This window comes from Pseudophryne corroboree, chromosome 5 (assembly GCF_028390025.1).
Source record: "Pseudophryne corroboree isolate aPseCor3 chromosome 5, aPseCor3.hap2, whole genome shotgun sequence".
NCBI lineage: Eukaryota > Metazoa > Chordata > Amphibia > Anura > Myobatrachidae > Pseudophryne > Pseudophryne corroboree.
Window position 1 is genome coordinate 694,630,049 of NC_086448.1, and position 27,444 is coordinate 694,657,492.

The 27,444-nt window shown below is 43.9% G+C and overlaps 1 protein-coding gene across 5 annotated transcripts in view; it reads left to right on the forward strand.

Moving 5' to 3' along the window:
- The window catches only part of MCMDC2 (minichromosome maintenance domain containing 2), a 76,733-nt gene that overhangs the window by 32,576 nt on the left and 16,713 nt on the right, over nt 1–27,444 (forward strand). For all 5 annotated transcript variants that reach the window (XM_063925012.1, XM_063925013.1, XM_063925010.1 and 2 more), the window contains 4 exons: nt 13,163–13,291; nt 17,104–17,341; nt 22,145–22,350; nt 25,490–25,650. In XM_063925012.1, coding sequence (XP_063781082.1) covers nt 13,163–13,291; nt 17,104–17,341; nt 22,145–22,350; nt 25,490–25,650 — 734 coding nt within the window. The remainder of the gene's footprint in view (nt 1–13,162; nt 13,292–17,103; nt 17,342–22,144; nt 22,351–25,489; nt 25,651–27,444) is intronic.

The following is a 27,444-nucleotide window of genomic DNA, read 5'->3' on the forward strand; positions in this document are numbered from 1 at the left end:
TTATTTTTATAGTCTTACGATTTTTTCTGAGCAATCTTTCTAAACAGCATCTTATACATACCTTAGAAAGAGTTGCTCCAACAACTCTCCGCCTGGTCGTGACAACGCTTACCCACGAGTACAGTGCTGTTTCAGCGGGTGTCTGTGTCGGATATACCAGCAGGTCCAGCAGACGATACCAGGCTGTGGCCGGAGCACGGGGAGAAGGTAAGGCATCGGTTCCGCTTAGTAGGGGAATACGGACACAGCCGCACTGTTTTGGGAGGAGACTACCAAACAGTCGCTGACGCGGCTGCCACCTCGGGTGCACCAGCGCTAGGCCTTAGGGATCAGAGGCTCCAGGAATAGTATAAGGCCGCGATCCCTAGGGTTGATGTCAGCAGTGGGGAGTCAGACGTTCTCCTTGTCGCCCCTCCCCCCGGTTCATGACCAGTTTCCGTCGAGTCTCCCGCCATGAACTGTTTCCCGCTTCCGTCTCAGACGCTATACACGAATGGGACCCAGTCGCAGCATAGGCGGCTGTGTGACTGCTGCATCTGTGTTCACTGAGCATCTGTGTTCACTATAGGTTCATGGAGCGGCAGTGTACACTAATAGCGTCTGGATCCACTCAGCGTTCGCTAATGTATTGATCGGTCCTGGAAGCAAGGTGAGTCTTCCTGTATCCCACTCTACTGAGTATGGGTAATACAGCACTGTGGGGGACATTTACTAAGCAGTGATAAGAGCGGAGAAGTGAGCCAGTGGAGAAGTTACCCCATCAACCAATCAGCAGCTCTGTATAATTTTATAGTATGCAAATTATAGCTGTTACTTCAGTGCTGATTGGTTGCCATGGGCAACTTCTCCCCTGGCTCACTTCTCCACTCTTATCACTGCTTAGTAAATGTCCCCCTAAGTCTCTATCTACCCTCTGAGTACGAATAGTTAGATAAGTGCCTATTGCATATGAGTTTGTATACATTTACTGTTGTTTCTTCCGCAATGCGTCTGAATACGTTAGATCTGTTTAAACATGATGCAGTAATATGTTCTCCTACATACTTAAAATGTAGTTGATGATGTGCTCATATTGCTTATTATACTAATGTATAACATGTGACTGACAGCTAGTGTGATTGCTGACTTTACTATATTTCTGTCAGTTTTGTTTTATTCCAATCCTCAATGCTGGTGCATGGATAGGGTCGGATTGTATGTCACCTTAAGAAGCTTAAAGTGATTACAGTCACAAATTGTGTAGTACACTGTGGAAGTGTTGATTATTTATCATGTCTAAGAGCAGCAAAGGTGAGGAAGGTACACTCACAGCAACACCAACACTCATATCATATTTGTCTTGCAAAGCTGTGTTATCCTCTCAGGATTTGGTTCAGGATGGTTTGTTTGCAAATTGTTTTAGCTTTCACCAGTGGTTATTGAAAAATACAAGGCAGATTCAGGTGCAGGTAGGTCCACCTTGGGCTATGTTTGCACAGAGTTTATCCAGTATAGCTGAACGGATAATTCCTCCAACTCCTGTACCAGGGATAGGTTACACTATTAACCCTGACATGCAGTTCCCCACCAATGGTGTATCACTTCCAGCAGCAGCCTCTCAAAAGAAACAAGCTGAGAAGCCAGTGGTAAGTAAATCTTCACCCTCACAGGCTACACATGATTCAGATGAGGATTCATCGGAAGATGAAAGCTCAATTAATTCTACTTTGGCATACGAAGAGGAGGAGGAAGGTCTCAGCTCAGTGGATATAGCTGAGTTAATTAAAGCAATGAAAGCCATTCTATCCTTAGAGGATTCAGCAGAGCCTGTGTTAAAAACCAAGGCACCTGTGTTTAAACGCCCCAAAACAGTTAAGACTGAGTTTCCAGGGTCAGATAAGCTGAAGGAAATCATGGAAGAGGCTTGGGCTACGCCCAATAAGAAGTTTAGAATTTCTAAGAAATGGAATTCCAATTATCCTCTTCCATCTGGGGATTGTTTAAAAAGGTAGGTTGCTCCTAAAGTAGATACGCATGTAATTCGATTAGTGCAAAAAGCTACATTAACTTTGCCTTCAACATCATTAAATAATGTCACAGATAGGAGAGTGGATGGTTTTCTAAAAAAAACAAAACATTTTTTGCCCTGTCTGGGGCAGTCATAAGGCCAGCCATGGCTTCAGCTTGGATGGCAAAGGCAGTGGCTGCCTGGGCTGATGCTTTGGAGGGGGATTTTTCAATAGCTTGTAGAGAGCAAAAATCCCATATAGCACATATAAAACAGTCTGCAATCTTCTTGGAAGAAGCAGCATTGGATATGGGTACTATTGCCTCAAGGGCATCAGCTTCAACAATAGCTGCTCGCAGAGCAGTTTTGCTATGTACGTGGAAAGCTGATTCAGAATCTAAGAAGGTTTTGGAATCTTTGCCCTTTTCTGGAGATATTCTTTTTGGTAAAGAATTGACAGATATTCTGGAGTCAGAAGCAGACTCCAAGAAGGTCAAGTTTCCTTCCACATACAATTTCAAACCTAAAATTCTGGCTTTTTGGGCCTTTCGGTCTCAAGGAAAAGCTAAAGAAAAAAGTGATGGCAAGCAGCCCCAATACAGCAAGTCTGTAAGACTAAAAAGCATTGGGCTACCAGAGGACCGGTTGGGAAAACAGATAATAAGCCATCAGCCTGATGGTGCGGGCCTCCACCTGGGGCACCCCAGGGTGGGGGGCCGACTTCTTCAGTTTGCACAGATCTGGCAGCAGTCTGCAACAGATGCCTGGGTGCAGGAAGTGGTATCTCTAGTTTATGCTTTTGCCTTCAAGAAGCACCCTCCTCTAAGGGTTTTTTGTACCAGCCCGTCTCGGGTAGAGACGAAGGCCAGGGCTTGGTTAGAGGCAGTTCAGAAATTGCTTCAGTCAGGAGTAGTCATTCCAGTTCCTCCTGCACAATGAGGACAGGGTTTTTACTCCAACCTTTTTTTAGTTTAGAAGCCAAATGGGTCATTTCGTCCCATTCTCAATCTCAAAGTGCTGAACAAATACATTTGGGTACCTCGGTTTCACATGGAGACGTTACCTCTGCAGGGTCTGATTCTTGCCAAATGGAATGGATTGCATCAGACGATAAAAACACAGATTATGGTTCTTACGATAGAATTAAGAAGGTCATTAGCCTGGTGGCTATAAATATCCCATCTGGACAAGGGGAGACCCTTTTGACTATAGGATTGGGAAATTCTGACGACAGATGCCAGTCTCCAGTGCTGGGGAGCAGTGACAGGAAGGTTGTGTTTTCAGGGGCAATGAACCAAGGAAGAAAGTTGCCTGCCAATAAATATATTGGAACTTCGGGCCATATACATGGCACTGATTCAGGCAAAGGACATTCTTTGCGGAAAACCAGTCCAGATCCGCTCGGACAATGCGACGGCAGTAGCGTACCTCAACCATCAGGGAGGAACTCGCAGCCGAAAAGCGATGAAGGAGGTAAGTCACATACTAAAGTGGGCAGAACTTCATCATCCAGCCTTGTCCGCAGTGTTCATTCCAGGAGTCCTAGTCTGGTAAGCGGACTTTCTCTCAGTCGACACGTCATTCAGGCAAGCGAATTGGCTCTACACCCGGAGGTCTTCCAGACTCTAGTAGACAAGTGGGGGTTGCCAGAGATAGATCTCATGGCGTCCCGTCTGAACAACAAAGTGCTCGCATATGGGTCAAGAACAAAGGATCCCAGACCGATCTTTGTGGATGCCCTGTCGGTGAGATGGGACTTTCATCTGGCTTATGTGTTTCCTCCAATCACCCTATTACCCAGGGTGGTGAGAAAGATAAAGCAAGGAAAATGTGCCGTGATACTAATAGCTCCGGCTTGGCCCAGAAGGCATTGGTACACAGATCTGCAGAGGATGTCGATGGATGTTCCACTTCTGCTCCCTCAACGTCCAAATCTACTGATGCAGGGTCCTTGTTATCACAGACATCTGGATCGACTGTCTTGACGGCGTGGCTCTTGAAACCTCTATCCTGAAGTCAAGAGGATTCTCACAACAGGTAATTCAAACAATGCTCAGAGCAAGGAAACCTTCCTCAGCTCGCATTTATCACCGAATATGGCAAATCTATATTCATTGGTGCAGTGAACGGAAAATGGACCCTAAGTTTTTCAGAGTTTCGAGGGTCTTAGCATTCCTTCAGGCAGGAATGGATAAAGGTTTCAAGGTGGCTTCCTTGAGAGTGCAAGTGTCGGCATTGACTGTATGGTTCCAAAAGAAAATTGCCAATTTACAGGATGTGCGTACTTTTTCAGGGAATTTTGCGCATTCAACCTCCTTTTGTTCCTCCTACAGTGCCTTGGGACTTAAGTCTAGTCCTGAAAGCCCTTCAAGTTGCCCATTTGAACCACTTAATAAAGTGGATCTTAAATGGTTGACAGCTAAAGTTCTCTTTCTATTGGCTGTGGCGTCAGCTAGAAGAGTATCAGATTTAGGGGCATTATCATGTCAATCCCCATTTCTGATTTTTTATCCAGATAAAGCGGTTCACAGAACTAGATCTGGGTATCTTCCGAAGGTGGTGTCTAAATTCCAACTTAATGAAGAAATTGTAGTCCGGCTTTCCAGGTACCGGGCCTTTCTGCGGGAGATGCATCGCTGGACGTGGTCCGTGCATTAAGGATTTACGTGGATCGTACCAGTGCCATCAGAAAGACAGATTCTCTCTTAGGTTTCTATGGATTTCACAAGAGAGGATGGCCTGCTGATAAGCAGACGCTGGCAAGATGGCTTCGGATGACAATTTCAGAAGCATATTCTCAGGCTGATTTCCCTGTTCCGGCTAATGTGTCTGCTCAGTCTACTCATAAGGTAGGTCCATCATGGGCAGCACAATGTGGTGCTTCAGCAGAACAGATATGTAAGGCAGCCACATGGTCTTCCATTAACACATTCATTAGACATTATGCCTTGGATACCTTTGCCTCTCATGACGCTGAATTCGGGCAAAGGATTCTCCTGTCCAATCAGGAGCGTCCCCACCACTAAATTGCTTTGGGAAATCCCATTGTTATCCTGTGGACCCTGCCGGAGAAATATATACGTTATGGTGAGAACTTCTTACCGTAACGTATATTTTCACATTAATGTAGGGCCTAATTCAGACCTAATCGCTCCTCTGCAAATTTGCAGAGGTCTGCGATCAGATAATTGCCGCCCATAGAGAGTGAAAACCCGCCCCGTGCAAGTGTGCAAATGCATGCGTACACCGTGCGAAAACTTCGCCAGACAGCGGACAGCTGCAAATCCGTTGACAACTCACTCACCATCTAATGGTTTTTCCAGTCTGTGCAGTCTGTGCGTAGCCCAGGACTTACTCCTACAGTGCCATAGAATCAGGCTGTTCGGGGCCGGAGCTGACGTCACACACCTTCCCAGAAAACGCCTGGGTACTCCTGCGTTTTTCCTGACACTCCCAGAAAACGGGCAGTTACCACCCACAAACATCTGCTTCCTCTCAATCACCTTGCGTACGCCTAGCGATCAAATTTTTTACACCATTCTGTTGCTGTTTGGGCTTGCGCCTTCACATTGAGGTGCATATGCATGCGCATCGCACAACAGTGATCAGGTCTGAATTAGGCCCATAGTAAGAAGCTTTTTCCAGGAGACGGGCTCCGATAAGAGCTGGCAACGAGATGGGAGCAGAGCGTAACACGATCACTGGTTCGGGTTCTCTGTGCGCACTGTAGTCTGTGCTCCGTGAGCCGGTACATGCATCAGTGAGGGGACATAGAGAAAAAAATCTCAGTTACAGTATCCCATAGGCTACTATAGGCGTAGCATTAGCTATTGGGGCTAAGCTTTTCTGCGGTCGGTAATGGAAAGACAGCAGCAGATATCAGAGATATTTTCTGAGATACCTCCATGGTACATCTGGGAAATCCTTAATATTTGCAGATCTCTTTCAAGTATTATTTAATGACAGGTCCCTATGTCCTTACTTGCATAGCTTTACATACAGATGAAAGGTTGTTTTCTATTATGACCTGATTCTGAGCTACTCACTGTTCTGAGTCATGCGTTCACACTCAGGATGCAAAGTTCAGATGGATCTCCTGCACCTTGTATGGGCAGTGTCGGACTGGGGCATAAAGTGCCCACCAGGGAAATGCAATGGTAGGGGCCCATGCTTAGAGGCTTGGTTAACCATTAGTGCATGGCCTTGGCCCCTTGATAAATATATGTAGTAAATACTGCTAGTGCATGCTTGATAATGCACCAGCAATGCACTGTAGAAAATACACCATAGTCTACAGTAAGCATAAAGTATAATTCAGGTGCACAGTCTGTAGCCTGATCCCTAGGAGGTGGTGGAGCCCCAGGCAGTCCCCTTGTACCAGGGACGCGTTAAGAGAGGAGTATGCCCATGTGCAGCCTCCTCCTTCCGGGCCCTCTTATCTCCGCCGGCAGCGCTGTAGAGTCGGAGCACTAGAGTGCTCAGACTCTAATGCATATGTGCATACAGTATTTCTGGGAAATTGGTGCGGTGGCCATTTTCCTAGCGATTTCTCTACTGCGCATGCGCAAAACGCTGTAAATATGGTGCAGCGGCCACTTTCACAATTATTGCAACATTGCTACTGCCATGCAGGACTCCGGAGGGGTAAGTATTCAAGAAATGGATGCAGCATGTGCGGTGTGGGCACCCCTGGACTCAGGGGCCCCCCGTGTGCACCGCACACACTGCGTCCATTATAAAATACACCAGTGCCCTCTATAACTGAGGGCAGGGGTGTTTCAACAGAGGAGGGGGCCCGTGTGCACCTCCGGGTGGGCTCCCTCCTCTGTACGGCGCTGAGACTCTGGCATTGTGCCGGAGTCTTCTGCGCATTCGCAGGTCTCTGGAAACATGGCACCCGCCATGATCCGGAGACCAATTTGGCTACAGAGCATGCGCAGCAGCCATTTTGGTAGTGATTTCCACTGCGACCACAGCTCCCAACACTAGACTCTGGAAAGGTAAGTATTAAAATGGGTGCATTGTGTGCAATGTGGGCCCCCCCTGGACCCAGGGGCCCGTGTGCACCGAACACACTGCACCCATTATAGAAATGCCAGTGCCTGAGGGTCAGTCTGACCCTAAGCATGGGTAGGTGTAAGTGAGGATGACAAAGATGATGTGTCCTGAAAAAGTGGGGCAGTGTGATGCATAGGTTTTAGGATGTGCGTATATTTGCATTAGAATTCGGTTTGCGACACATTTGCATATAGAGTCCGGCCATTAAGGTTTTCGATTGCAAATTGTATTACAATTTTCTCTGACGTCCTAGTGGATGCTGGGAACTCAGTAAGGACCATGGGGAATAGCGGCTCCGCAGGAGTCTGGGCACATCTAAAGAAAGCTTTAGGATCACCTGGTGTGCACTGGCTCCTCCCCCTATGACCCTCCTCCAAGCCTCAGTTAGATCTCTGTGCCCGAACGAGAAGGGTGCACACTAGGGGCTCTCCTGAGCTCTTTGTGAAAGTTTTAGTGTAGGTTTATTATTTTCAGTGAGACCTGCTGGCAACAGGCTCACTGCATCGAGGGACTAAGGGGAGAAGAAGCGAACTCACCTGCGTGCAGTGTGGATTGGGCTTCTTGGCTACTGGACATTAGCTCCAGAGGGACGATCACAGGTTCAGCCTGGATGGGTCCCGGAGCCGCGCCGCCGGCCCCCTTACAGAGCCAGAAGAGCGAAGAGGTCCGGAAAATCGGCGGCAGAAGACGATCCTGTCTTCAGATAAGGTAGCGCACAGCACCGCAGCTGTGCGCCATTGCTCTCAGCACACTTCACACTCCGGTCACTGAGGGTGCAGGGCGCTGGGGGGGCAGCGCCCTGAGACGCAATAAATCGATAAAAACCTTATATGGCTAAAATAAATGCATCACATATAACTCCTGGGCTATATGGATGCATTTAACCCCTGCCAAAACATACAGAAAAACGGATGATAAGGACGCAGAGAAAGGGGCGGAGCCTATCTCCTCAGCACACTGGCGCCATTTTCCCTCACAGCTCAGTTGGAGGGAAGCTCCCTGGCTCTCCCCTGCAGTCACTACACTACAGAAAGGGGTTAAAAAAGAGAGGGGGGCACAAATTAGGCGCAGTATAAACAATACAGCAGCTATAAAGGGAAAAACACTTATATAAGGTTATCCCTGTATATATATAGCGCTCTGGTGTGTGCTGGCAAACTCTCCCTCTGTCTCCCCAAAGGGCTAGTGGGGTCCTGTCCTCTATCAGAGCATTCCCTGTGTGTGTGCTGTGTGTCGGTACGTTTGTGTCGACATGTATGAGGAGAAAAATGATGTGGAGACGGAGTAGAGTGTCTGTAATAGTGTTGTCACCCCCTAGGGGGTCGACACCTGAGTGGATGTACTGTTGAAATTGCGTGACAGTGTCAGCTTTGTATTAAAGACAGTGGTTGACATGAGACAGCCGGCTACTCAGCTTGTGCATGTCCAGACGTCTCATACAGGGGCTCTAAAGCGCCCGTTACCTCAGATACAGACGCCGACACGGATACTGACTCCTGTGTCGACGGTGAAGAGACAACCGTGATTTCCAATAGGGCCACACATTGCATGATTGAGGCAATGGAAAATGTTTACACTTGTCTGATAATATGAATACCACCAAAAAAAAGGGGTATTATGTTTGGTGAGGAAAAACTTCCTGTAGTTTTCCTGAATTTGAGAAATAAAATGAGGTGTGTGATGATGCGTGGGTTTCCCCCCGATAACAATTGATAATTTCTAAAAAGTTATTGGCAGTATACCTTTTCCCGCCAGAGGTTAGGGTGCGTTGGGAAACACCCCCTAGGGGGGATAAGGCGCTCACACGCTTGTAAGAACAAGGGCTCTATCCTCTCCTGAGATGGCCGCCCTTAAGGATCCTGCTGATAGAAAGCAGGAGGGTATCCTAAAATGTATTTACACACATACTGGTGTTATACTGCGACCAGCAATCGCCTCAGCCTGGATGTGCAGTGCTGGGTTGGCGTGGTCGGATTCCCTGACTGGAAATATTGATATCCTAGATAAGGACAGTATATTATTGCCTATAGAGCAATTAAAAGATGCATTTCTATATATGCATGATGCACAGCGGAATATTTGCCGACTGGCATCAAGTATAAGTGCGTTGTCCAATTCTACCAGTAAAGTGGTCAGGTGATGCGGATTCCAAACGGCATTTGGAAGTATTGCCTTAAAAAAAGGGGATGTACCCCTGGTCGCCTCTCAAAATAAGACGCCGTATTATCAGGCGCAGTCCTGGTTGGCAAGCGGACAAAAGGGTTCCTCTTTTCTGCACGTGACAGAGGGAGAGGAAAATGGCTGCAGAGATCAGCCAGTTCCCAGGAACAGAAACCCTTTTCTGCCTCTGCCAAGCCCTCAGTATGACGCTAGGGCTTTACAAGTTCAGGCACGGTGGGGGCCCGTTCTCAATGAATTTCAGTGCGCAGTGGGCTCACTCGCAAGTAGACCCCTGGATCCTTCAGGTAATATTTTCAGGGGTACAAATTGGAATTCGAGACGTATTCCCCTCGCCGTTTCCAAAAGTCTGTTTTACCGACGTCTCCCGCTGACAGGGAGGCAGTTTTGGAAGCCATTCACAAGCTGTATTCCCAGCAGGTGATAATTAAGGTACCCCTCCTGCAACAGGGAACGGGGTATTATTCCACACTATTGTGGTACCGAAGCCAGACGGCTCGGTGAGACCGATTTTAAAATCTAAAATCTAAAATCTTTGAACACTTACATACAGAGGTTCAAATTCAAAATTGAGTCACTCAGAGCAGTGATTGCAAACCTGGAAGAAGGGGACTACATGATGTCTCGGGACATCAAGGATGCTTACCTTCATGTCAAAATTTACCCTTCTCACCAAGGGTATCTCAGGTTATGGTACAGAACTGTCACTATCAGTTCAGACGCTGCCGTAGGGATGGTCCACGGCACCCCGGGTCTTTACTGAAGTAATGACCGAAATGATGATATTCCTTCGAAGGAAGGGAATTTTAGTTATCCTTTACTTGGACGATTCCCTGATAAGGGTAAGATCCAGGGAACAGTTGGAGATCGGTGTAGCACTATCTCAGGTAGTGTTGCGGCAGCACGATTGGATTCTCAATATTCCAAAATCGCAGCTGGTTCCGACGACTTGTTTTCTGTTCCTAGGGATGATCCTGGACACAGTCCAGAAAGAAGGTGTTTCTCCCGGAGGACAAAGCCAGGGAGTTATCCGAGCTAGTCAGGAACCTCCTAAAACCGAACCAAGTCTCAGTGCATCAATGCACAAGGGTTCTGGGTAAAAATGGTGGCTTCCTACGAAGCAATCCCATTCGGCAGATTCCACGCAAGACTTTCCAGTGGAACCTACTGGACAAATGGTCCGGGTCGCATCTTCAGATGCATCAGCGGATAACCCTGTCACCAGGGACAAGGGTATCCCTCCTGTGGTGGTTGCAGAGTGCTCATCTTCTAGAGGGCCGCAGATTCGGCATTCAGGACTGGGTCCTGGTGACCACGGATGCCAGCCTGCGAGGCTGGGGAGCAGTCACACAGGGAAGGAATATCCAGGGCTTATGGTCAAGCCTGGAGACATCACTTCACATAAATATCCTGAAGCTAAGGGCCATTTACAATGCTCTAAGCTTAGCAAGACCTCTGCTTCAAGGTCAGCCGGTGTTGATCAAGTCGGACAACATTACGGCAGTCACCCACGTAAACAGACAGGGTGCCACAAGAAGCAGGAGGGCAATGGCAGAAGCTGCAAGGATTCTTCGCTGGGCGAAAAACCATGTGATAGCACTGTCAGCAGTTTTCATTCCGGGAGTGGACAACTGGGAAGCAGATTTCCTCAGCACGACCTCCACCCGGGAGAGTAGGGACTTCACCCAGAAGTCTTCCACATGATTATAAACCGTTGGGAAAAACTCGACAGGTATTGCGCCAGGTCAAGGGACCCTCAGGCAATAGCTGTAGATGCTCTGGTAACACCGTGGGTGTACCAATCAGTGTATGGGTTCCCTCCTCTGCCTCTCATACCCAAGGTACTGAGATTGATAAGATGGAGAGGAGTAAGCACTATATTAGTGGCTCCGGATTGGCCAAGAAGGACTTGGTAACTGGAACTTCAAGAGATGCTCACGGAGGATCCGTGGCCTCTACCTCTTAGAAGGGACCTGCTTCAGCGGGGACCTTGTCTGTTCCAAGACTTGCCGCGGCTGCGTTGACGGCATGGCGGTTGAACGCCGGATCCTGAAGGAAAAAGGCATTCCGGATGAAGTCATCCCTATCCTGATCAAGGCCGGGAAGGATGTAACCGCAAAACATTATCACCGCATTTGGCGAAAATATGTTGCGTGGTGCGAGGCCAGTAAGGCTCGACGGAGGAAATTCAACTGGGTCGATTCCTACATTCCCTGCAAACAGGAGTATCTATGGGCCTGAAATTGGGGTCCATTAAGGTTCAAATTTCGGCTCTGTCGATTTTCTTCCAAAAAAGAACTAGCTTCAGTCCCTGAAGTTCAGACGTTTGTTAAAGGGGTACTGCATATACAGCCTCCTTTTGAGCCTTCAGTGGCACTTTGGGATCTCAAGGTGGTTTTTGGGTTCCAAAAGTCACATTGGTTTGACCCACTTAAATCTGTGGAGTTAAAATATCTCACAGAAAAAGTGGTCATGCTGTTGGCTCTGGCCTGGGCCAGGCGCGTGTCAGAATTGGTGGCTTTATCCTGTAAAAGCCCTTATCTGATTTTCCATTCGGACAGGGCGGAATTGAGGACTCGTCCTCAGTTTCTCCCTAAGGTGGTTTCAGCGTTCACCTGAACCAAACCTATTGTGGTGCCTGCGGCTACTAGGGACTTGGAGGACTCCAAGTTGCTAGACGTTGTCAGGACCCGGAAAATATATGTTTCCAGGACGGCTGGAGTCAGGAAATCTGACTCGCTGTTATCCTGTATGCACCCAACTAGCTGGGTGCTCCTGCTTCTAAGCAGACTATTGCTCGTTGGATTTGTAGTACAATTCAGCTTGCACATTCTGTGGCAGGCCTGCCACAGCCAAAAAATCTGTAAATGCCCACTCCACAAGGAAGGTGGGCTCATCTTGGGCAGCTGCCCGAGGGGTCTCGGCTTTACAACTTTGTCGAGCAGTTACTTGGTCAGGAGCAAATACGTTTGTAAAATTCTACAAATTTGATACCCTGGCTGAGGAGGACCGGGAGTTCTCTCATTGGGTGCTGCAGAGTCATCCGCACTCTCCCGCCCGTTTGGGAGCTTTGGTATAATCCCCATGGTCCTTACGGAGTTCCCAGCATCCACTAGGACGTCAGAGAAAATAAGAATTTACTTACCGATAATTCTATTTCTCGTAGTCCGTAGTGGATGCTGGGCGCCCATCCCAAGTGCGGATTGTCTGCAATACTGGTACATAATTATTGTTACCAAAAAATTCGGGTTATTGCTGTAGTGAGCCATCTTTTCTAGAGGCTCCTCTATTATCATGCTGTTAACTGGGTTCAGATCACAAGTTGTACAGTGTGATTGGTGTGGCTGGTATGAGTCTTACCCGGGATTCAAAATCCTTCCTTATTGTGTACGCTCGTCCGGGCACAGTATCCTAACTGAGGCTTGGAGGAGGGTCATAGGGGGAGGAGCCAGTGCACACCAGGTGATCCTAAAGCTTTCTTTAGATGTGCCCAGACTCCTGCGGAGCCGCTATTCCCCATGGTCCTTACGGAGTTCCCAGCATCCACTACGGACTACGAGAAATAGAATTATCGGTAAGTAAATTCTTATTTTTCATTTGATGCAGAGTTAATAGTATCTTACTACATGTGATCAATTGCTGATTACTACGATTAGCTTTGAAATGTCCTTATTTATTAATTATATAGGCAGTGGGGACATTTATTATGTATTTTAGATTTGTATGACTTGTGATGACTTAACTTATTATTTACCATTGTAAGATTTTTTGGCTTCTGTGCAAATTTTTATTATTGTTTAAGAGTAAATGTAAGATTACACACGGTGGAGTTATTAATATTGCTCAATGCGACTGGCACTTATGGCCAATAACACTGATTTATCTACTAGGCATTGATCACATTGTAATATATGCATCTTCATTCTTTTTATTATGTAGATGAATTAATCAACAGGATGAAAATAGGAGGCAGGTATAGAGTTGTAGGAATTCCAGTCTGTGGGCCTAATGGTTCTCAAGTCACGGTCTGCATAGAAGCCAATAATATCCATCCATACATTGCAGAAAGTAAGTGTGGCACATGGCGATTCACAAACAAAATGTCATATCTGAAATTCTGCTCAATGTATCACACATTGGGGCTAATTCAGCTTCATACGCTGATCTGCTGAAATCGCTATGGAGCTATTTCAGCACATAAACGCATGCGCATACGCATGTATGCGCATCTGCATGTATGCGCAAGCGTGAGGTCTAAAACTGCATTCTCTTTAGAAGACCTGGAGGGGGCAGGAACGGGACGTCGAGCCGCGTTTTGTGGACGTCAACACTCCGTTTAATGGGCGCAGTCCGGACAAAGGGGCGTGTCCAGGCGTTGCTGTGGTGGGTCACTGCAACTGCGTGACGTCACACGCAGCCGCAGCGATCAAAAAGATGGTGGGTAGCCGTCTGTCTTTGCAGCTAGGGTGCGTAGGTAGGGGGCAACCCTAAACATGTGAGAGCATCGCTGTCTTGTGATGCATTCGCATGTTTGCGGGGGGGGGGGGGCAGGACCCGGCATGTGTGGTGGACTTGCCCTGTGCTGGGCGTCCCCCGCATTTTAGAGTAATGGATTGTAGATGTGCAATTTTTCGCACATCTACAACCCATGCTGAATTAGGCCATAGTATGTTTTCCATACTATTCTATGAAGCATACCTCCATACTGTCCTGATTTAAAGGAAGACCGTCCTGCCAGTCGTCACCTTTGAATTGGTAGTACTGTTGGGAAATAGATCACAATGAAGAGCGGGTGCTGGGAATTTTTGTCGCTTGTGCTTGCTACAATTCAATGGTGTTTTTAGGGGATAAGAGGTTGCGGGAGGAAGATACTTTGGGTGTGCTTGGCACACCCACGATAGATACACATTGCCTCTAATGTTGGAGGACCCTTTGTGTGTGCACTTTGTGGCAGTATGCTTGTTGGGAGGTTTAGAAGTACAATGGCATAGCTAATCATTGTATACATTTGTATCAAGAATTAACGGGTGTAATTCCAAGTTGATCGCAGCAGGATTTTTTTTTAGCAGTTGGGCAAAACCATGTGCACTGCAGGGGAGGCAGATATAACATGTGCAGAGAGAGTTAGATTTGGGTGGGTTACTTTATTTCTGTGCAGGGTAAATACTGGCTGCTTTATTTTTACACTGCAAATTAGATTGCAGATTGAACACACCACACCCAAATCTAACTCTCTCTGCACATGTTATACCTGCCTCCCCTGCAGTGCACATGGTTTTGCCCAACTGCTAAAAAAAATCCTGCTGCGATCAACTTGGAATTACCCCCAACAACAGTGAAAAAAACAAGACTGGGTAATAACAGACAGTCATAGAGATGGGAAGGCCCTGCTCACAATCTTATAATCTATAGGGAGGTAGGCATTGATACACAAGGATAGGTGTTATCTATTGCATAAAGGTCCAAAAGATTGCAAAGGTTCTTGGTGGGCTGTATGATATGGTCACACAGCAATGTTGACCTGGGGTCAAGAGGATGGGAGAGTGAAGATGGGAACATATGTGAGGATATAAGTGGACTCTACAGTGGGGAAGTAATTGGATAGGAAAGTTTAAGAAGGTTATGTGGACGGTTATAAAATTTGGTAAGCTTGCCTGAAGAGGTGAGTTTTTAGGGAACGCTCGGACACTAGAGGAGAGTCTTATTGTACGTGGGAGGGCGGGGGGCAAACACGCAGGGCATTTCATATATATATATATATATATATATATATATATATACAGGTTGAGTATCCCTTATCCAAAATGCTAGGGACCAGAGGTATTTTGGATATCGGATTTTCCGTATTTTGGAATAATTGCAAACCATAATGAGATATCATGGTGATGGGACCTAAATCTAAGCACAGAATGCATTTATCTTTCATATACACCTTATACACACAGCCTGAAGGTAATTTTAGCCAATATTTTTTATAACTTTGTGCATTAAACAAAGTGTGTCTACATTCACACAATTCATTTATGTTTCATATACACCTTATACACACAGCCTGAGGGTCATTTAATACAATATTTTTAATAACTTTGTGTATTAAACCAAGTTTGTGTACATTGAGCCATCAAAAAACAAAGGTTTCACTATCTCACTCTCACTCAAAAAAGTCCGTATTTCGGAATATTCCGTATTTCTGAATATTTGGATATGGGATACTCAACCTGTATATATACAGGTATATAGCCATGGGTCATTAAATTGACACTGCATTAAGGAACTTGTACCAGTCTGATGAGTGCCGCCATTATTCTGTATCTATATAGAGACATCTAGTCACCCGGAGGGCACCACAACTATATTTTTTCTAGTCGAGGAAGTGCCGGGACTGTGTTTTGTGTGTATATATACATATATATATATATATATTATATATATATATATATATACGCTTAGAATTGTAGCAGGTACTCACGTATTGAGACAGCCACCGATGTGCCTTCCTATGATTGCACAGTAGATAGCTGGGTTCCTTGAGTTAGACTGGCGTGTGTGTCCCTATTTTAGGAACCAGACGGCACTCCACAGGTTGTTTTTTTTTAGTGTAAAATTCCAATTTTATGTTTCAAATCATAATACAAGCACATGTTTTAAAGCCTCACAGACGTTTTTCTCAAGGTGCAAATGCTCTAAAGCAAACCAAACAAATCGTGTGTGTGTGTGTGTGTGTGTGTGTGTGTGTGTGTGTGTGTGTGTGTGTGTGTATATATATATATGAAAAATATACAAAAAAACAAGAGCGCCTCGTAGTGCAACAACATGGTATTCCACACCATATGCATGATTAAAGCTATAAGTAAACCCGTACCATGTGTCAGAATTTATTGGCCTTATCTCATGTCTTTAAGAAGATCCTCATAAGGTCACAGATTCTTTTTCATAGGTTTTAATGAAATCCAAAGCACATAAAAATAAACATACATACATACATAGTGTAAAACTATTAACGGTTGAGCACCATTATTTAAATGAATTCCCATACATTAGAGAAAGGTAGGACTGCTTATCTGAACATCAACATGCCAAATAGTACCCAGCGCGTTTCGTCCGGATGGAGCTATGTCCTCTCCTTAAGACTTCCCCAGGGGTAATACCCCTGAGGAAGTCCTTCGTGAAGAGCCCACAATGCAGCACAACGCCCACACATTAAATGGCTGCCCTTTATGGAGAACCGTACAGCCTGTAATTCCAATAAAAAAAAGTGTTGTAACTTTTGAACCATAACTGCTATTTTACATCTGCAGCAATAAACTTTTCAGCAAATTGTAATGTTGTTTGACATGTTACACGAACCCCTTTCCATTTGAAAAAAGTGACTTAGATTCAAGATGGCCGATTTCAAGATGGCGTCCATGTTCGGTATATACTCTAAAAGATAGCCCACCTCACCCACACCTTACTGGAGTATTTACTTTTCCCTTTTCCAGCACAGTTTTTGAAACAAAAGGGTGTACTGCGACTTTTGAATCAGTGTGTGTGTGTGTGTGTGTGTGTGTGTGTGTGTGTGTGTATATATATATGTATGTCAAACACACACACACAGCTGTGTAATTAGCACACATGCGTGTCACAAACACACACACATAGCTATGTATAGCACACATGTATGTCATGAACACATACACAATTACAGTACTAATATAATAAAACACGACCATGTAATGCAAGTAAGGTTGGGTTGGGAGATATTTTGAGATGCATGAGTGTAGTTGGTTGAAGGGAATGATTTGTGTCAGTATGTTGAGTCTACCTCAAGAACGAAGAATATTGATTATTTTTGATGTTCAGAGGTGCTTTTACATCAGGCATTTCCTTCTTACTTACAGCTCCACATGCCATAAGTCAAGCATTTCAGGATCTTCACTCAAATACTCTAAGTTCCCCATGGATTTTCACAGGCATCCTTGCAAATATATTTGCTTCAGAAATTGTCCCAATGGGAACTTACAATATGCTAAAGTTCTGCATACTGCTCAGCCTTGTTCAGACATGCAATGAGGATAAAGAAATTGGAAATGCCCTCGATCTCCTGGTGGTAACGAGTGACACTCTGATTGTGGAGCGGTAAGTAAGGAGATGAGTAACATAGGTAAAATATGGTCCAGGTACTGTACTTGCTACAGAAGGAGATAAAGGTGTTTTGGAAAATGAGAGCTGTAAAGATGCAGGTAACAGGCTAAAGCTGGCCATACTCTCCACGATAATCGTGGAAAGCAGCCATACAAAACGACTGACTGGAACAATCATCGTTCAGAATATGCTAACAAACTATAATTGGGCAAACATTAAAAAACTCTCATTAAAAAAAAAAGTTGTTACCAACTGGCTTATTGTTCCAACATGTTTGATTTGACCAACTTCCAACTAGCTAATATATCGTTCAAGTCTATAGGGAAACTGAACAATTATCTGCCCAACTAAACAATTTCTTTTCCACCTTTGTAGGTGGACAGTGTACTCATAATTTCATTGTAAAAAAAATAGAAAAGAAAAAAAAGAACTGTGAGTATTGATGGGAATGTGTGTGCAGGTTTGGTGTTAAGTAGAGTATTGTACACACCAGTAGTAGTTGTAATTCAGGCAATGACCAGTCCAGCGGCTTAACCAGGCAATGTGGTTTATTTAGCCCAAGTGATGGTACAGTCGTACTCACTGTTACACTGCTGGGTCATCAGATGGAGCTGAGCTTGTAGCAGAGTGTACACCGCTCACCAGCCCCTGTTAGTAAGACTGGTCATTGCCTGAATTACAGCTGCTGGTGTGTACAGTACTCTGCTTAACACCAAAACTCATTCTCAACAGGTTATGGGGTCCAGGCACAACATAACCCAGACACACAGGAGAGAAAGTGTCACCAGGCATCCAGGCACACTGCATAAGAGCTCCAAGTGTGCATAATTGTTACAGGCACCCAGATCACAACAAGGTGTCACAACAAACATATGTACAATACCAGAACTGGAGAGTGATGGCTAAGGATGAACACACATACAGGAATTATACCTATAAAATGGGGTTCATTAAACTTAAAGGTGCAGAGAACTACACTACATGGAAATTTGGTATGGAAATGCAACTTAAATGGGAGAGACTATGGACAGTAATAGTAAATCCTAATAAGTTAGGGAATGGAAAATGCAATGGCGCTATCTTGACCTAAAGTAGCTGCCCACCTGTTTTCTCGTGGGGCCCACCCACTAAAAACAAGTTTTACACGAACAATGAAGAAAACACATCAGCCACTGCCAACAATAAAATCTAAAATATAGTCTAAAGTTTGTTAAAAAATAAATAAATATATAGATCACCTGATAAGTCCACTGTTGTAAAAACCAATGATGTATAATGTCCAATACTATAAATGGTTAGGATTTTTCCTATCATTGGCCATCTTGGTTAGGAAATAGAGGAGCCATGTTGTTGGGAGACTGCATTGTAGCACACTCCACTTCTAACAAGCATTCCCTCTATTCTTAACCAGCACTAACACTTTGCAGGTTAGTTCCAAATCAAGGAGAAAGTTGACATTGGGTCCACCCTGATTTTAGGGGTACTAGCACCAGGCTTTGCTACCCTGGGACAATGGAACCATGGCTCTAACCAGTCCCAAGCCATTTGGTCCCAGGGCTGGTTTTCCCTGGGGGAGGGGGGGTGAAATGGGGCTTCTGGGCAGGCAGAAATACATGCATGCCCCAGGGCCGTCTTAACAGCATTGTAGGCCCTAAGTAGAACAGTGCACTGGGGCCCCTACACATCCATTCATGGGAGCCCATTGAAAAAAAATGGTAACATAACCTTCCTGCGGTCCTGCACCATCTCTCCATATGCTTCCATACAGTGAATGGCTTTCAGCACTGTGACTGGTGGTTAGCTCCAGCCATCCACCAATCAGCATGCTTACAGCCATTCACTGACTGGCTGCAGGCTGGGAGGTAGCCAGAGAATGCTGCTGCACCCCTCTGATTGTGTAACCACCACCCACCCCAGCTTGAAGGCCCCTAGAATTGTGGGGCTCTGGGCAGCTGCCCAGTGTCACTCAAGTAGTCCCCCTGGCGCCAGTATAATTAGTTTTATTCAATTACCAACATGTATATGTCCCAAATCCGCATGCAGCTCACCATATATAGAGGGACTTCCCAACCCCCTTCAAATGAACAAAAAAACTAAAACAAAAGAAATACAGATAGCGCTTGCAGATTTATTATTATAATAAATTTATTAATTAACTATTATCTCAATGATAATTCTCCACTAGTACTATTATAGTACCAAGGATATAGATTAATAAAAAATATATTTCCCTTGCCTTGACAACAAATTTTCATATATAAAAAAAACTAAAACCACATTGACATCAATTAATAATATATAAGAAAATGCTCTGCTCCACAAATTGGTTTAGCTAGCCCTCTTAATACAGAAAGAGATACAATAGTTTCAATGAATCCAAGTGTTTCACTTAATTGCTACAAAGCTGCAACAGCTGAGTCCATTGTCTGGTTACTTAGTTTCATTTAGTTTACTGCTGTTTCCTTTCTTTGGTGATGGTAATCTTGAGATAGATGTTATAACATTAGATAATGTATGATATATATAATAGGGCTTGCTTTCAATCACACATAATACGTATAGTATTTAGCAGCTTTTTTGTCCACTTTAAATGACGCTGATCAGGTTAACAGCAATTTCATCGTGAAGCAGTAGAATTAATGAATATAGTCACAGGTTTTATAAGACATGGCCATGTTAAGTTTTAATTACCACTCCGCCTCAGGTTTCCGTCTTTGTAGTCCTCCCGGCTCTGGTACTAATTTACCGTTCCAAACGAGCCTTATCGGCAGCTTCCTCAGACTGAGGAAGCTGCCGATACCAGGAGGTAGTGAAACGCGTCTCTGTATTTGCACCTGCCAGTGACAACTTACTCTACCACTCACGCCGAGTATCAGGAGGACTTTGGACGTATCTCCGGATAAGGCTCGTTTGGAACGGTAAATTAGTACCAGAGCCGGGAGGACTACAAAGACGGAAACCTGAGGCGGAGTGGTAATTAAAACTTAACATGGCCATGTCTTATAAAAACTGTGACTATATTCATTAATTCTACTGCTTCACGATGAAATTGCTGTTAACTTGATCAGCGTCATTTAAAGTGGACAAAAAAGCTGCTAAATACTATACGTATTATGTGTGATTGAAAGCAAGCCCTATTATATATATCATACATTATCTAATGTTATAACATCTATCTCAAGATTACCATCACCAAAGAAAGGAAACAGCAGTAAACTAAATGAAACTAAGTAACCAGACAATGGACTCAGCTGTTGCAGCTTTGTAGCAATTAAGTGAAACACTTGGATTCATTGAAACTATTGTATCTCTTTCTGTATTAAGAGGGCTAGCTAAACCAATTTGTGGAGCAGAGCATTTTCTTATATATTATTAATTGATGTCAATGTGGTTTTAGTTTTTTTTATATATGAAAATTTGTTGTCAAGGCAAGGGAAATATATTTTTTATTAATCTATATCCTTGGTACTATAATAGTACTAGTGGAGAATTATCATTGAGATAATAGTTAATTAATACATTTATTATAATAATAAATCTGCAAGCGCTATCTGTATTTCTTTTGTTTTAGCTGCCCAGTGTGCCTATACATTAAGGTGGCCCTGGAATGCCCCTTCCTAAGTACTGTATAACCATTTCTAGTGAGAACATACATGAGGTGGAGCATGCTTCTAGGCAAGCTCCCGTTCTCCAGCCCTAGTTATATTTTGAATAGAGTCGAACAATAATCTAAAGAATGCATGTGGTGAAAACATTTGTGACAAAACAACTCTAGAGACAGAATTTCAGTCATATATAGTGATAATTCTGTGTATGGAGGGAACTTTATGATCATTTAGTTGATCAGACTATAGTTCAGTTGGTCTAGTATGATGAAAACGATAGTAATGTATGGCATATCAAATGTTAACTTGAGCAAATATGAGGCAATATCTATCCAGTGGGCAGTATTGTGCTTGTTTTTGTTAATAAACCCTATCATCAGTGGTCAGTTCTATCAGTCAATGAGACAAGATGGTAAAACTCAAGCAAAGGAGAAACACAAAATATCCTAGAAGTTTATTTTATATTGGATCATTGGTGTATTTACGAACTGACCATGAGTTGGTGACTCCATTATATGTTCTCATCTTAAGGCAGACTGTATTGTTAACATATAATTCAGCATTGTGTGTAAATTGAACTGTGTTTTTACCTCCAGATAATTTTTATCTCCTAGTTTGTATATGACTTACCTTCTACTAAACCCATAACTTTATACAGCATGTCTGGCATCCTTCTGTGTTTGTAAACAAACAAAATTATTTATTTTTCCTCCTCCTTACATATAGCACTGCTCAACTCTCTGCACTGAATAGAAAATGCACCCACATATATAAAGGCTTTGGTGAACACCTAAGAAGCGCATTTATAAAACATTTTATTCAGTAAAAGTTTCTGGAGGGCATGTTCAAACGAATACAATTTTTTTCTGAAGTTGGAAAACCCCTTTACTTGAAGTGGAAAGTCTTGTTTTTCTCTTTATATTCCAATGTATACTGTAGCTACAGCCTTGTACTGTTCTCACAAGCAGTGTTGACTGTTATTACATGTAATTTGAAGGATGGAAAGCTTGTTCGCACCTATTGCCTTTCTGAAAGATGGCTCATATAAATGTTCCCTTTACTTACAGTTACTACATAGCAATAATAACAACAAAATGACATATTCCTGACTCGCTTGTAAAAGAAAATGACTGCCTGTTTGGTCATTACATTGTGAGCATGACATACTGACAAGTAATCATTTGCTTTTCAGACTACTGAGATACAGTATTTGTCTCGTACCACGTGGAGTTAATCATGCTCAATGCAATGATGTATTTGCTACAGTAACTAAAGATGAACTAGGAACAGGAACTGCCGTTATACATGCTGGCAGTGCTTTAATGGCCAAAGGAGGCGTCTGTTTAATTGGAGACATAAATTTGCATAAAAAAGATAAACTTGATCACTTATTATCAGGTAAGTGTGTTAATTTGCTAGAATATCACATAAATGTTCTATTCCACAGACCGGTACAGTTTGCTAGTTAAATTGGTAAAATAAGTTGTCAAAAATGTCCTGGTGTGGTTCTATTAGGCTGAGTATATGTGAGAGGGGGTGAGGGGGTTGGGGGGGGGGGGGGTGTATCAGACTATGCAAGTTGTATGTATAGGGTTTTCTTTTAAACAAAAACAGGATGTTTATGCTTACTTAGAAAAGCCTACAGTACACTATCTACTGTACATGTTTCTGAAAACAGCGGGATAACAGTAATATCCAGGAGAAACAAAGAGTTGGAAAGCTAGACTTTTGAGTGGCATATTTTTTATATAGCCAGTAAAGGTTACCAACAAAATTTTGGGCACCTTTAGCATTCCCGAACATTTATTTGAAACTAGCACTGAACTGAGTATTATTTAGCAGCCCTTTTGTACTCTACTACAGGGGGCAATATCCATCCCCGTGTAGTCTGTTATGGTAATGTTTGCTAACTGCAGCTCCTAGGGTCCAACTTCCCTCTCCTGTCACTAAACTGGGGCAATCAACAGGGCATAGAGTCTCCCTACTTTAGGCAGATTCAATCAGGATACCTAATCATCCCACCCCACTCCACTAGTAGGTAAACTGTCAACAATCGTGCCCCAAATAGTTGAGCCTGATAGTAATAGCAATCCTTGGTCCAAGATTGCCCAAATAAGAAACACGCCACAAGACGCTACATTCCTAAGGCTGAGGCATTTTATCTCTCCCCACTTCTCACTCCACTGAGTCACTTCAGCTCCTCTATTCCATGGAAACCTAGGTCCCGACTAAACTGGTGTCTGGGAGAGTGCCAAACTGGGTGAAAAATGTTGTCCTTCCTCCAGAATGCTTCATGGGGGAGGCTCTGGTCCTGAAACAGTTGAGACAATTCTATTTCCCAAATTAGTTGACCAGCATTTATGTAAAAAAAAAAAAAAAAAAATCGAAACCAAAAAATAACAATAATAAAAAAAAGAATGACATATGTAGTTGACGAAGGAGATCCAAAGGGTAGAAGGAGCTCTACTCATGGAAGCTTATGGAGAGAATTGCTATGAAAATAAGAGTTAGTGAGTATCATGGTGGAAAATGAGACATCAGCTGTTAGTTTCCACATGTTACAACCTTAGTGACTTCTGCCAACTAAGTTTTGTGCTACCCAGAACAGAGGTGAGGAAAGGTTAGGAGTTTGATGTGGAGGTGGTCTTCTCCATGAACCCTCACAAGGGAATTTAGGTTTTGTAACGCAGGTCGCTTAGTCAGACTGGCCGTGGGTGAGAACCAGATATGTTGGAAGAAGTGCTAAAAGGAGATGAATCGTCAAGCAAGACAAAAGTCAAATACTCTACTGGAATCCACAGCAGCGGTACCCAGGGAGCCAGCAGGAAGCAGTCAGAAAAAAGCCAGCTCATAACACAGGATATCAAATAGAAGTCAGGAACAGTAACACTGGAGCACAATAAAGTGAGCCTGACATTGGTGTATTGACAGAGTGGTGTTTATATAGGAAGTGGCTATTAAATATGTAACCAAGCATTGCATCAGCTGGACCATGAATGCACACATAATCTGGAAGAAAGCCACACTGACATTGGAAGAAATGATTCAAGTGCCTATCCGCCTAAGACCAGGATGCTGGCACAGGAGAACACCTCGGAGTGCCTTCCTAGCTAGAGCAAGGCATTGACACAGACTTCAGGAAGTGGGGACCACCGCCGCTAGACCTGATAAATAAATTCAGGGAACTGGCAGCATGGAACAACAGAGAGGGGAGATATCAAGTGGGTATAGGATAGGCACAGATTTGAGAAAGCACTTGAAACATGGAGGATTGAGGCAGAGACTGATTATGTGAGACAAGATGTGGGGAGCAGTTAATTAGAAGTCTTTGAGACACATTTAGAGGTGGTAATCACTGAGGAATTGAGGCACACTTCAGAGGCAGATATAAGAGTGTGTAAGTGAGTGAAAAAAATCTTGTGCCATAAATACGTAAGAAGGGGAGATGTTGGGAAGACTTTGAAGCTGAAGATGATTAGATTGAATTTAGTTTTGAAGATAATGGAGAGTAGTGATTTGCAGATGTGTACTAGAGAGGAACATCAGTCTTTTTGCGGAATTTAGCATGCAGTGGAGGGGATAGATGGATGAGAGGAATGCCAGATAGGAGATCAAAGTGGGAGTTAATTAGCGAGTGGACATCAAGGCAGTGGGTGTAGGGCACTGGGTAGACCATTATGTTGTCAATGATAAGGGAGACTGGAGGGTAGCAGTAACATTGGGCAGATAGAAGATGGAGCTCTGTATTGGACATGTTGATCTTTAGATAGCAACTGTAAAAGCAAGAGAAAGGCAGATGGACACAAAAGACATAAAAGGAGGAAAGAGGTCAGGGAAGAAAAGGTAGATTTGGTTGTAACCTGCATGGAGGTTTTAATGGAGGCGTTTTCTAGAGTTATAAAGCAAGAAAAGCAGAGAACACAGTATAGAGCCTTTAAGGACCCCAACAAATACAATAGATAGAGGGGATGTGCTAGAAGAAAAGACAATGAAGGAGCGTTTAGAAAGGTAAGAAGTACAGCAGGAAGGAACAGGGCTACCAAAGGCCAAGGGAATGGAGGGCAAAGAGAAGAAGATAGTTGAAACTGTATAAAAAAATAGTAAAGGGTCATGGAGGATGAGTGGAGATATGAATGTTTTATTTTGCCTCGTGAATCACTTCCACACAAAAAAAAAAAGAATTTGATCCAATTGCTTTATGACTAGAAGACTGCTAACATCAAAAATATCAAGTAGCAAAGCAATACCACCCAGCATTGTCAAATTCTAAAACTGGGACATTGGCAAAGGGTGGTGTGGCTGCTTTCCATTTGTTGGCCGTGGGCATGTCAATGTCCTTAATGCTTCGATGTGTAAGGCTTTCCCATCCTACACATCCTCACCCTAACAACATCCATTAAACGCTGCATTTAAAGGGTGCTGAACAATGAGACCGTCCTAAGTTGGGACAGTTGGGAGGAGTTGAGAAGAAGACATGATTATCTTGTTCATTGTTGTTGATATACAAATAACTTATTCTTGGTGCATTTCTTTGTAGTTCTAGAGAGCAGAAACACCACCGTATTCATACCTGGGAAGAAATATGGGGATGGCGTTGATCAGCAGATATTCATTCCTGTCCACTGCAATTTTTGGTCATATGCAGATTTATCTTTTAAGAAGTCTAATCCAAGGGAAAATATTTTCATTGGTCAGATGGTAAGTAATGTGACATGATAGCTTCATGATGAAGGGCCTTTGGGGAGGCACTGCTGCATAAATCATTGAATTAGAAACTTGGCACCAATCTCATCTTCCCAAATTCAATTAAACACATGGAGCTTGAGGCTTACTATGTATAGAGTATTTGAACTCTTGTAGGTTTAATGTAAACCTTCGCTATACTTTACAGATTTGAAACCTACATTGAATTTAGTTCAATAGCAGCTAATTATACAAAACCTAAAAACCTAACCTAAAACCTCAGCTGCCAGTATTGTCCAAATAGTCTTGTGTAACCCTTTCCAGACTTATATATTTATCTCCTCTCATAGGGGCTGATTCTGAGCCTGATGCAGCCTTGTCCGTGTGTGCATCTTTTTCTGCTGTAGAGTCTATAGAGTCTACACTAAAGGGGGGTACTGATGGGAGAGATGTGTGCTGAGCGATCTTAACACAGACCACTCAGCACACATCTCTCCTCCCCGCGCAGCACACGATGGGGGCCGCTCACTTCACACAGCGCTGAAGTGAGCGACCTGCTAGATTGAGCCTGCATGCAGGCTCAATCTAGCACCGGCGATAGCAATGTGCGGGGCCGCGCACCGATATCGCTGGGGGGCATACACACGGCAGATCCGTTCTTAAAATCTAAGCAATCTAGTCAGATTGCTTAGATTTTAAACACAGATCTCTCCGTGTGTACCCCCCTTAATACTACTACAAAGCCCTTCCCTGATGTGCAGCCCTGCGGCCAAATGTGCAAGAACTGAGATGCCCACTCTGAGCGTCTTTAAATGTTAAAATACCAATTGGAGCATTTTTATATGCCACAATTAGTCACACCAGGGGAACTTGTTAGGTGCAGATTCTCTGTTAGAGTATGGCATCTAATGTTAGTGATGAAGTGTCTTTGTATGCCACCACTGACAGCAACACTCCCATCAGATGCAGCAGCTCTATGCTTCTGCTTAGCAACCCCCATGTCAACGCCTAGGAACGCCTAATATATTTCACTGTGCATCTGAATCAGTACTGTGGCTGTGCACTAACAATTGGGGGGTGTCCAAACTGAAATCTAAATTGCAGTGTAAAAATAACGCTGTCCTGCATTTGTGGGCTACAAAAAAAAAGGCAGCCAGCATTTACCCTGCAAGCAAAAAAGGTATGTATTTACACCCCTTGGTTAGTCCAGGGGGTAAATTTACTAAAATGGGAGTCTATTTAAGATGGGATGTTGCCCATAGCAACCAATCAGATTCTACTTCTCATTTATCTAGCACCTTCTATAAGATAATACCTGGAATCTGATTGGTTGCTATGGGCAACATCCCATCTTAAATAGAACTCCCATCTTAGTAAATTTACCCCCAGGTGTACAGTTACTTGCTCTTTCTTGCTTTACTCACCACCTCGGAATCAGGCCTTTTACCTTTTATTTATCATAGAGATGTGCAGAATCAGAAATCACCCAAAGTCCCGGCTTGAATCTCTTTAGTGGATCTGAGTCCCGATTTGAAGATGGTTTTGCCAAAACCAAAACACGAAGCTCCGCGCACATCTCTCATTTTTTTGCTATTGTATGTAATATGAGCCCGATTCAGACCTGATTGCTGCTGTGCATTTTTGCACAGCGGGGGATTATCGTTTGACTGCGCATGCATTTGCACCGCAATGCACACGCACGTCGTCAAACAGCGACAAGCTGATGCGAAAATTTCGATCGCACAGCCATTCACAAGCTGATTGACAGGAAGAGGCCGTTTGTGGGTGGTAACTGCCCATTTTCTGGGA